Source organism: Schistocerca serialis, chromosome 9 (assembly GCF_023864345.2).
Source record: "Schistocerca serialis cubense isolate TAMUIC-IGC-003099 chromosome 9, iqSchSeri2.2, whole genome shotgun sequence".
NCBI classification, from domain to species: Eukaryota; Metazoa; Arthropoda; class Insecta; order Orthoptera; family Acrididae; genus Schistocerca; species Schistocerca serialis.
In genome coordinates this window covers 275,679,125-275,692,138 of record NC_064646.1, presented here as the reverse complement: position 1 = coordinate 275,692,138, position 13,014 = coordinate 275,679,125, and the positions used below count along the sequence as shown (strand labels likewise).

The window sequence follows — 13,014 nt, the reverse complement described above, 5'->3', positions numbered from 1 at the left end:
CCCATGAGATGGAATGCTGTCATTGGGAGGAAGGTCAAAGCAAACTGGAAGGAAACATGGGAGATCAAAGTGGTTGCGAAGATGTGATTTTGTTCCTTGGAGACAGAAAACAACCAGATGCTGTGATTCCAAGAGCAGCCATAATTCCTCCTTGTTGGATATAATGCCACAAACATTCCATTGGAGAGGAGTCACAAAGGGGAATGGGGAGGAGGAAACAAAGGAAAGGGCTGCCAAGAGCCAGCCTTCGAAGATGCATTGCTACAGGATTCAGAGGCTGGAGGATCCTGTTCCAAGAAATTTGCAGAGGTATTGGCTTTCTCTCTGGGTCAGACTGCGGATTTCAGGGAAGAAAAATGATAGGCAGTGCTTACTGGCAAAATGGAGGGCAGCTCTCCATGCTACCCTATCCTGTGCAAGCTTCTTCATCTCCCAGTACTTGCTGCAACCCACATCCTTCTGAATCTGCTTAGTGTATTCATCTCTTTGTCTCCCTCTACGATTTTTACCCTCCACGCTGCCCTCCAATGCTAAATTTGTGATCCCTTGATGCCTCAGAACATGTCCTAGTAACCGGTCCCTTTTTTTTTTTCAAGTTGTGCCACATACTCATCTTCTCCCCAATTGTATTCAATACTTCATCATTAGTTATGTGATCTACCCATCTAATCTTCAGCATTCTCCTGTAGCACCACATTTCAAAAGCTTCTATTCTCTTCTTGTCCAAACTATTTATCATCCACGTTTCACTTCCATACATGGCTACACTCCATACAAATACTTTCAGAAACGACTTCCTGACACTTAAATCTATACTCGATATTAACAAATTTCTTTTCTTCAGAAATTCTTTCCTTGCCATTGCCAGTCTACATTTTATGTCTTCTCTACATCGACCATCATCAGTTGTTTTGCTCCCCAAATAGCAAAACTCCTTTACTACTTTAAGTGTCTCATTTCCTAATCTAATTCTCTCAGCATCACCTGACTTAATTCAACTACATTCCATTATCCTCGTTTTGCTTTTGTTGATGTTCATCTTATATCCTCCTTTCAAGACACTGTCCATTCCGTTCAACTGCTCTTCTAAGTCCTTTGCTGTCTCTGATAGAATTACAATGTCATTGGCAAACCTCAAAGTTTTTATTTCTTCTCCATGGATTTTAATACCTACTCCGAACTTTTCTTTTGTTTCCTTCAGTGCTTGCTCAATATACAGATTGAATAACATCAGGGAGAGGCTACAACCCTGTCTCACTCCCTTCCCAACCACTGCTTCCCTTCCATACCCCTCGACTCTTATAACTGCCATCTGCTTTCTGTACAAATTGTAAATAGCCTTTTACTCTCTGTATTTTACCCCTGCCACCCACCTTTAGAATTTGAAAGAGAGTATTCCAGTCAACATTGTCAAAAGCATTCTCTAAGTCTACAAATGCAAGAAACGTAGGTTTGCCTTTCCTTAATCTTTCTTCTAAGATAAGTCGTAAGGTCAGTATTGCCTCACATGTTCCAATATTTCTACGGAATCCAAACTGATCTTCCTCGAGGTCAGCTTCTACCAGTTTTTCCATTCATCTGTAAAGAACTCGCATTAGTATTTTGCAGCCGTGACTTATTAAACTGATAGTTCGATAATTTTCACATCTGTCAACACCTGCTTTCTTTGGGATTGAAATTATTATATTCTTCTTGAAGTCTGAAGGTATTTTGCCTGTCTCATACATCTTGCTCACCAGATGGTAGAGTTTTGTCAGGACTGACTCTCCCAAGGCCATCAGTAGTTCTAATGGAATGTTGTCTACTCCCGGGGCCTTGTTTTGACTCAGGTCTTTCAGTGCTCTGTCGAACTCTTCACGCAGTATCCTATCTCCCATTTCATCTTCATCTACATCCTCTTCCATTTCCATAATATTGTCCCCAAGTACATCGCCCGTGTATAGACCCTCTATATATTCCTTCCACCTTTCTGCTTTCCCTTCTTTGCTTAGAACTGGGTTTCCATCTGAGCTCTTGATATTCATGCAAGTGGTTCTCTTTTCTCCAAAGGTCTCTTTAATTTTCCTGTAGGCAGTATCTATCTTACCCCTAGTGAGATAAGCCTCTACATCCTTACATTTGTCCTCTAGCCATCCCTGCTTAGCCATTTTGCACTTCCTGTCGATCTCATTTTTGAGACGTCTGTATTCCTTTTTTGCCTGCTTCATTTCCTGCATTTTTATATTTTCTCCTTTCATCAATTAAATTCAATATTTCTTATGTTACCCAAGGAGTTCTACTAGCCCTCGTCTTTTTACCTACTTGATTCTCTGCTGCCTTCACTACTTCATCCCTCAGAGCTACTCATTCTTCTTCTACTGTACTTCTTTCCCCCATTCCTGTCAATTGTTCCCTTATGCTCTCCCTGAAACTCTGTACAACCTCTGGTTTAGTCAGTTTATCCAGGTCCCATATCCATAAATTCCCACCTTTTTGCAGCTTCTTCAGTTTTAATCTACAGTTCATAACCAATAGATTGTGGTCAGAGTCCACATCTGCCCTTGGAAATGTCTTACAATTTAAAATCTGGTTCCTAAATCTCTGTCTTACCATTATATGATCTATCTGATACCTTCTAGTACCTCCAGGATTCTTCCATGTATACAACCTTCTTTCATGATTCTTGAACCAAGTGTTAGCTATGATTAAGTAATGTTCTGTGCAAAACTCTACCAGGCAGCTTCCTCTTTCATTTCTTAACCCCAATCCATATTCACCTGCTATGTTTCCTTCTCTCCCTTTTCCTACTCTCGAATTCCAGTCACCCATGACTATTAAATTTTCGTCTCCCTTCACTACCTGAATAATTTCTTTTATCTCATCATACATTTCATCAATTTCTTCATCATCTGCAGTGCTAGTTGGCATATAAACTTGTACTACTGTAGTAGGCGTGGGCTTTGTGTCTATCTTGGCCACAATAATGAGTTCACTATGCTGTTTGTAGTAGCTTACCCGCATTCCTATTTTTTTATTCATTATTAAACCCACTCCTGCATTACCGCTATTTGATTTTGTATTTATAACCCTGTATTCACCTGACGAAAAGTCTTGTTCCTCCTGCCATCGAACTTCACTAATTCCCACTATATCTAACTTTAACCTATCCATTTCCCTTTTTAAATTTTCTAATCTACCAGCCCGGTTAAGGGATCTGACATTCCACTCTCCGATCCGTAGAACGCCAGTTTTCTTGTTCCTGATAATGATGTTCTCTTGAGTAGTCCCCGCCATAGATCCGAATGGGGGACTATTTTAACTCCGGAATATTTTACCCTAGAGGACGCCATCATCATTTATCCATACAGTAAAGCTGCATGCCCTCAGGAAAAACTATGGCTGTAGTTTCCTCTTGCTTTCAACCGTTCGCAGTACCAGCACAGAAAGGCCATTTTGGTTAATGTTACAAGGCCTGATCAATCAATCATCCAGACTGTTGCCCCTGCAACTACTGAAAAGGCTGCTGCTCCTCTTCAACTTACAGGTTAGTTAAAGAATTTGGATGTTGGACATTCTTCGAGCTGTTTTGCAACGGCCACCTACCATACAGGAAATTGTAATGATGATAAAGATGGTTGATTATGCTAGGGTGAGGGCTATGAAGAAGTTCTCCGATATCTGGCAGGACAGTGACAAGGAACATTACAAAGATCCAGCTTGTCAAAATACTTGTTTTTTTCTGTCTTTTTTTATGGATATGAAACGTGTACCCTCAAGGGCAAAGACAAGCAGCATATTGACAGATTTTAGCTTTGGTGCTGGTGCAGGATGCTGCATATAAAACAGAACAAAATAAGAACTAATATGTACACTATTAAGTAACTTAAACTCCTGGTGGCTTTCCTCTCATTGAACCAAAATATTCTCCAGTTCTTTGGCTATACTCTGAGAAGAAATGCAGAAAGTCTAGAAAAAATACTTATGGAAGGAAAGACTGACAACACAAGACTGAAGGGAAGAGCAGGATGATGGAAGAGAAAGTGGGTAACTACCCAAGATGGAGACACTTGGATCATGGGATCATGACACTCAGCAATGAGTGCACTGATGATGATTTACTTTCAGAACACACAGAGATTATGAGTAGCTGCTGATAAGTCTTTGGCTTTTCCTAGCTAAAATAGGTATAGAATCATTCTGATGTTTTTGTGTTAAATGTTGTTTTTTACATTACATGTGACAGTAATTGCATAGCAGTAACTATCCCTCTCTCTCTCTCTCTCTCTCTCTCTCTTCCTGTGCAGGTTTGAAATAAATATGTTGCAAAAAAATAGAGAATTCACAGTGAAAGGGAGTCATGCTGTGATTGAGTATCTTGTTTAAAAGGGGATATGGCCAAACAAATTTACGATGATATGTCTGGTACATTGGGCAGCAACTGCCCTTCTTACTCTGCTATCAAGAATTGGGTTGCTACTTATAAAACAGGGCATTTGAAAAGTGAAGAGGATAAGCATCCTGGAAGGCCAACTCAAGTCACAGTTCTGGAAACTGTAGATGCTGTTAATTCTGTGATCCTGGATGTCCAGAGGATAATGGCTAAAAAGATAGCAGAGACCCTGGGAATATCCTGAGAATATGGAGGTCATATTATTTGTGACATTTTGGATATGAGAAAGCTCTCAGCCAAATGGGTTCCACAATGTTTCAATACAGACCAAAAGCTTGAATGAATGGTTGCTTTACAGTCCATGTTGTCAAGTTTTACCAGGATCCTGTGGGGTCTTTGGATTTTCTCATCACAGTGGATGAAACTTGGATATACAAGAATGATCCAGAGACCAAAGAAAGACTGTATAATGGAGACACAGTGGCTAACAATATCCAAAGAAGTTCAGAACACTAAGATCAGTAGGCGAGATGCTCTCATGTGCCTCTTGGGATAAAGATGGAATCCTGCTTATTGATTACTTACAACATGATAAAATCATAATGGCAAAGTACAACTTCTCAACAAATTCAAGCAATAACTGATCTCCAAATGCAAAGGAAAGTTGAGAATAAAATCTTGTTTCTGCAAGACTTTTAGGTGGGTTAATGATGCTGGAACAAAGATGCCACAAATGTGTTCAGCTCAACAAGAAATCCATTGAGTATTTAACTATGCTGTTCTTTTCACATTTACTAAACAAATGTACTGTTTGGGTCAATATGACCCGCCATAATAAAAAGCTGAAAAAAACTTCTACTCACATGTATTTTCCATACTGTTATATGCCAAAGGCATTGTTGTTATATTACAGTATGTTGTTAATGATCAAAGCAATAATAATAATAATAATAATAATAGTAATAATAATAAACCCTGTGGAGGCCCGGGAAAAGAATAGGCCTCCGGTATGTTCTGCCAGTCGTAAAAGGCGACGAAAAGAACAAACCACTAATAGGGCTAACCCCCCTTTTAGGGTGATTACTTGGTTCAGGACAGAACTAAAGAAGCCTCGGACAAGCACCGTCATGGTCGGGGATGATGCTTGAACCCTATGCCCGCCCACAATGGTAACGACACTGCTAGCCAACTGGAAAATGATTTAAATTCTAATAGAGGTGTTTTGCAGGATATACTTCCTGCAACCAACCTGGAAGGAAAAAAAAGACAGAAGATGAGATGGTCAGATGAAGTTAATCAACACCTCATGTTCTGATACTACCAAGCAACAAACCTAGGAACCAACACAACTGGATACAGATCACAAGTATACACAACATTTATTACCATATACCCAGAATTAAAATTTTAACAGAACAGTGACTAGCTGATCAGATCAGTGTAATAATAAAAAATAACAGGATACCCCAGTCAGAATTAGAAAACATCAAACAACAAGTACAACAAATACTGGAACAAAATAATGTGCAATCAGAAGAAGAAGAAAATACAGTAATGGACTCAAACATCCCAGAGCAAACAAACAAAGACCAACATTCATCAATTAAACAATCAGAGGAAAACGAAATCTTAAGACAGCCACCAGTACAAGCAGAAATAGAACACGAAGTGACACACATGTTAGATATAGAAGAGAAATTTCAGCTGACATATATAGAATACAAAGACACAAATACAGACATTAGGCCATTCTTGCATAGACCACCACATAACCCACAAGTCGAAACAACAATAAAAACTATCAACACAATCATACACAACAAAATAAATGAAAACACAACTATGGAAGAGTTACAACTACTGGTTTATATAGAAGCACTCACTACACTAAATATACACACTAGGCAGAGATGAGAACCAACCAACACACAGAAGAAACCCACAAAATCAGCATGGCAACACAGGCTACAGATCAGAATAGAAAAGCTGAGAAAAGACATCGGACAGCTAACACAATTTATAAGAAATGAAATGTCAGAAAAAAAAAAAAAAACTAAAAAGGTTAGGTAAAATCTCACAACAAGAAGCGATAGAGCAATTAGATGAAAAGAAGCAGAAATTACAAGCATTGGCCAAACAACTTAGAAGATACAAAAAAAGTGAAAATAGAAGGAAACAAAACCAAACATTCAACACAAACCAAAAGAAATTTTATCAGACAATAGATAACACACACATTAAAATAGACAACCCACCAAACATAACAGACATGGAACACTTCTGGAGTGACATATGGTCAAACCTGGTACAACATAACAGGCATGCACGGTGGATACAAGTAGAAACAGACACATATAAGATGATACCACAAATGCCTGAAGTGATAATTTTGCAACATGAAGTCACCCGAGCAATTAATTCTACGTATAATTGGAAAGCCCCTGGAAAAGATAAAATAGCAAATTTCTGGCTAAAGAAGTTCACCTCAACACATTCACATCCAACTAAATTATTTAACTGTTACATTGCAGACCCATACACATTCCCTGATACACTTACACATGGAATAACTTATCTGAAACCTAAAGATCAAGCAGACAAAGCAGACCCAGCTAAATATCGCCCCATAACATGCCTACCAACAATATACAAAATATTAACTTCAGTCATTACACAGAAATTAATGACACATACAACACAGAACAAAATTATAAATGAAGAACAAAAAGGCTGTTGCAAAGCAGCACGAGGATGTAAAGAGCAACTGATAATAGATGCGGAGGTGACATATCAAGCTAAAACTAAACAAAGGTCACTACACTACGCATACATTGATTACCAAAAAGCTTTTGATAGTGTACCCCACTCATGGTTACTACAAATATTGGAAATATACAAAGTAGATCCTAAATTGATACAGTTCCTAAACATAGTAATGAAAAATTGGAAAACCACACTTAATATCCAAACAAATTCAAATAATATCAGATCACAGCCAATACAGATTAAGCATGGAATATACCAAGTAGACTCATTAAGTCCTTTCTGGTTCTGCCTTGCTCTGAACCCACTATCCAACATGCTAAATAATACAAATTATGGATACAATATTACTGGAACATACCAGCACAAAATCACACATTTGCTATACATGGATGATATAAACTACTGGCAGCAACAAATCAACAACTCAACCAATTACTAAAGATAACAGAAGTATTCAGCAATGATATACATATGGCTTTTTGAACAGACAAATGTAAGAAAAATAGCATAGTCAAGGGAAAACACACTAAACAAGAAGATTATATATTGGATAACCACAGCGACTGTAGAAGCGATGGAAAAAACAGATGCCTATAAATATCTAGGATACAGACAAAAAATAGGAATAGATAATACAAATATTAAAGAAGAACTAAAAGAAAAATATAGACAAAGACTAACAAAAATACTGAAAACAGAATTGACAGCAAGAAACAAGACAAAAGCTATAAATACCTATGCTATACCAACATTGACCTACTCATTTGGAGTAATCAAATGGAGTAACACAGACCTAGAAGCACTCAATACACTTACTCGATCACAGTGCCATAAATATAGAATACATCACATACATTCAGCAACAGATGGATTCACATTAAGCAGAAAGGAAGGAGGAATGGGCTTTATTGACATAAAAAGCCTACATTATGGACAGGTAGACAATTTAAGAAAATTCTTTATAGAACGAGCAGAAACTAGCAAAACACACAAAGCAATCACTCATATAAATACATTGGCTACACCACTGCAATTTCATAACCACTTCTACAACCCTTTAGATCACATAACATCAACAGACACAAAGAAAGTAAATTGGAAAAAGAAAACACTACATGGCAAGCACCTGTATCATCTAACACAGCCACACATTGATCAAGACGCATCCAACACATGGCTAAGAAAAGGCAATATACACAGTGAGATGGAAGGATTCATGATTGGAATACAGGATCAAACAATAAACACCAGATATTACAGCAAGCATATTATTAAAGATCCCAATACCACAACAGATAAATGCAGACTTTGCAAACCACAAATAGAAACAGTAAATCACATCACAAGCGGATGTACAATACTAGCAAATACAGAATACCCCAGAAGACATGACAATGTAGCAAAAATAATACATCAACAACTTGCCATACAACATAAACTAATAAAACAACAAGTTCCCACATACAAGTATGCACCACTGTACTGGTGAATGATGAATAAAAATTATACTGGAACAGAACCATTATAGCAGATAAAACATCATACTCACCAATAAAAAGGAGAAATAACACAACTAATTGAAATATCCATACCCAATACAACAAATATACAGAAGACAATAGGATAAAAAATTGAAAAATACATCTAACTGGCTGAGGAAGTCAAGGACATGTGGCATCAGGATAAAGTTGACATTATACCAACTATACTATCAACTACCGGAGTCATACCACACAATATCCACCAGTACATCAACACAATACAGCTACATTGAAACATATGTATACAACTACAGAAATCTGTAATTATTGATACATGTTCAATTACCTGAAAGTTCCTAAATGCAATGTAACATATACCGTACAGTTAAAAAGAAGTCATGCTTGATCAAGGTCCGTGTCACTTGCCATTTTTAACCAGACATAACGTCTGAGAAAGAAAATAATAATAATAATAATACACAGAATGTCGCTACGAAAATCTATTATTTTAATATTCATGCAAGGTATATTAGGATCAACAGACATTCCACCAAAAAATCATTCTCAACAACCATCTTCCTGTTGGCCCATATCACTTTCTTTCCTTCTTATTCACTGCAGTTTGGACACAAGTAGAGGACGTGTGTTTTGCATACATGTTTATTACACTTTCCGCACAACATGTTATTTTTATTGTTATTGCTTGAAGGACAGAACTTACACTGTGCAGATTTAGTAGAGTTTCTTGTTGTTACTGATTTAGACACATCTGCCATTCCTTCAGGATTCTGGATGCTCCTGACCATTCTCAAAGAACCTTCTGTTCTTGGACAATGCTTCCTCAATGCAATGTGCTCTGGAATCAGTAACTTTCCACCTACCTCCAAAAATATTCTCCTTCTAGTCAGTTTTCAAGCACTCCAGTTAGGGTCAATTGAAGTCCACAAGAGACATGCATTATCAGCAGCAACATCAAGAATATTGTAGAAAACTATAATGGACCATCTATTGATTTTTCATTTGCATGTATATGTACCTTTTAGTTGATTGAAAGTGTCTACAGCCTCTTTGGTTGAATTATAATCTAAAATCATTTCTGACTTGTTATCAGCCCTGTCACTTATTTGCCCACCATGGTGGAGAGTGCTCATTAGTACAACTTTCTTATTTCTCTTAGGAATATAATTGAGTGCCATAGTGTCATTTGTGAAATTCCTTGTTGGCCATATTTTGTAGAAGCTGTGGCTTATTTTTATGTATGGTTGCTAACATTGTCAGTTTCCTTTTCAGAAGCAACTGTCCCAACTTGTATGATGTGAAAAATTGTCACATGTTACATTTTGACCTTGCAAATCAGAGATAAGATCAGCAACTACTCTCATTCCCTGATTTTTTCTGGTGCCACTCCACTCTCCTTTCCTGTATAAATTTGGGCTTTCAGTACATATGAAGATTTGCTGTCACACAAAGTTCATATCCTTTTCCCATATTTTGCCCATTTGCTTGAGATTTACTGCTTGAATGGACAGCAGCCTCTAAATGCTACCAGCTGCTCGTTGATGATGAAATTTTCCCCTGGATTGTACAGTTTAGGAAAGACTTCTAACCACTTCTGCCAGACACTGTGAATTGCGGTGAGTTTTTCAGTATGTCATCTTTCCTCTCTTGCAGATTTCTTATCAAATTGCAAGATGTGTGATATTTTACAGAATGTTCGTAGGGACATGGTGGCTTCAAATACGTTCTGCCCAGTATCCTTATCCCACAAACTTTTTGTGGATGCCTCAAGTGATGATACACACCTGCAATGAATAGGAGTCCTAAAAGTATGCGTGAAAAAGGGAATCATCAATGTTTGTTGACTGTTTACCATAAACTCATTGCCCCTCAATATTTGACATATCTGTTATTTCACTCTGAAGTGCTGTAGAAAATAATACTTCAAATGAACTTTATACATCATTTATTCTACTGCTTGCATACCTGGATAACTCCCGGGGTACTCCTCATGACATTCAAAGCAGGTAGGCAGTCGTGTTGTGCTAGTAGTTGCAACTGCCATTCTGTATTCCTGTTTTTAGAAATAGAGCCTGTACACTACTTTGAATAGGCTGTAGACTTTCATCAATGTCATCAGAACACTCACTTTCAGATGCATTACTGACATGATCTTCGAACTTGGAAAGTGATCCTTTGTCTGTTGAGCTATTTACTAATTCTTCCAACTCAGCATCAGTCAATGATGTAATCGCCACAATGTCACAATTCAGACTGATCACAAACAATAGAGAACACAAACTGAGCAGAAACAATGGATAATTCGATGAGTTGAAAAGTCATAATAACATGTCCATTGTAGTAGATGCAGCGCCTTTGTTAAATTGTTGAATGTTGATAGTAAGTATGAACAATGAAAGCCATTACTGCTATAAAAATATAAGGCAACCAGAAAGTATTTAACTTTAGAATAGTCATTTTAATATTGTGTCTTATTGACCCAAACATTACATATGTAACTCTTTAGGTTTATGACCAGATGACTTAAAATATTTTAAATCTTATTTAACTACATAGTGTCCTTCCACTTTCAGACAAAATCACCAAATTTCATAAAGTTATTTTGATACTTAAATAATAAGAAATCAAATGTATAACCATTTTGGGTCATATGGACCCAAACAGAAAAGCAGGATTAATTTTTTTCAAACATATGACTTATGAGCACCCCTCATATTTGAGGTATCAAGCAATCAAGAGGCACATAAACAAGATCAAAAATGTTGCTAAGCTATCAGACAGTCTCCTGCTTCAAAGAACAATTTCTCTGTTAATAGAAAGAAAATGAAATCCACTGACAATGCTGTAACTACAATGAAATATGGCTTGGTAAAATAAGAAAAAAATTGTCTTTGCTCAAGTTGGAGTCCATCCAAAAACAACATATTTGTAAGTAAACATAGGCACTTCAACCTCCAGATGAAAACCCCTTCTTTAGTGCTAACTGATGCAGAAAAAAAACCACACACACACATGCAGAGCTACATTTCTACACTTTCTATGTGCCACACACAGCTCCCTTCATGCCTGTGCCAGAGCGAGTTCACCATGCCACATTTCTATCCATCTTCCGGCTATCTCACTCTCTCATCCATCAGCTATCTTTGTCACCACCCTTGTGCCCCTCCCCCTTCCCCCACCTCTTTTCTCCTCTCACGCATTCCACCAGAAACAATGCCTCACTGCAGTCAAGCTGCATTATCAGTGCAATGTAGTTAGATGGGATGATATAGGTCTGTGTGTGTGTCAGAGAGAGAGAGAGAGAGAGAGTTTTCTGATTTAGTTAACTCCAACGGAAGATATTGGTTGAAAGTTTCCCATCTTTTCATGTGATTTTTGACTGCTCACCCCTTAACTAAACAGTGAGTTGTTACCTTTACTCCTTCCACTTTTTGTATTTCTCCCAGGACTTCCCTTCACCACATTTACAATGAGGAGCAGAAACATACAGAAGTTAAGGAAATGTGCCAGCTTTTGGAGCCAGTGGCTCCTTGTTTTGGCAGAAGGGTTGAATGAGAAGGATGATGGATAAAGGAAAAGGACTGGTGACATTTAGAAAATTGAGAGAGTTATGGAAAAATCACCCAGAACCCTGAGTCAGGAAAGACTTAGAGGCTGGTATGAGAAAGAGTGTCTTAGGTTAAATCAGAAACAATAGTGACCTTAGGAATGTAAACATTTCTAAAAGCTTCTGTTTAGGTTCTATCAATGAGAAGAGTAGTTAATAAGAATTTTCATTTATGAGGCACATTTTTAAATTTATTTTGAATTGGTGGGGATATTTGGCTTCATGCTTTATGTTAGATAATAGTTCGCTGGATTCTTTTACACTAGAATACCACTGCTGTACTGTGTCGTCTGTTCTAACTGTGAAATCACATTTTGGCTGAAACTTATTTTTATTTTCAACAGCAGAAACTATTGCAAAGTAAATGTACTGGGAAGTGAATGTACGAATACCAATATCATTGAAATGATCTCTGCAAGATGAACATTTGTCCACTTTACACAATATTCTCACTGTTCACTTCTGATGAATACATACTGTATTTGCTGGAGGTGCACTGCACCAGAAAATACTTCCATGGGGCAACAAAAAATCAAAATATACCAAATGGACCAACACCCCTGCCTTTACATCAATTGAGTGAGAGATAGACTACTTCCACAACAGAGAAACTTGGTGAACTGGGGTTCTTGATTAATTTTTCTATGTGTTGACTATTTTCCCTTGTTATCCAACTGGACATCAAAGAAACATTACTTATGGTGTATCATTTAATATATGGACATTAGTGTCTATTTCCAGTGTTTGCAGATCAATTTTTGCATGTTTAGAAT

The 13,014-nt window shown here is 37.5% G+C and overlaps 2 protein-coding genes across 2 annotated transcripts in view; both read left to right on the top strand.

The window, feature by feature from the left end:
* Positions 1–13,014, top strand: part of LOC126418931 (calcium uptake protein 1 homolog, mitochondrial) — a 538,349-nt gene that overhangs the window by 235,606 nt on the left and 289,729 nt on the right. The gene's annotated exons all lie outside the window — the stretch shown is intronic.
* LOC126419537 (glutathione S-transferase 1-1-like) overlaps positions 1–13,014 on the top strand; it is a 45,586-nt gene that overhangs the window by 13,524 nt on the left and 19,048 nt on the right. Inside the window, exon 2 of the mRNA XM_050086727.1 lies at positions 4,335–4,356. Coding sequence (XP_049942684.1) covers positions 4,335–4,356 — 22 coding nt within the window. The remainder of the gene's footprint in view (positions 1–4,334; positions 4,357–13,014) is intronic.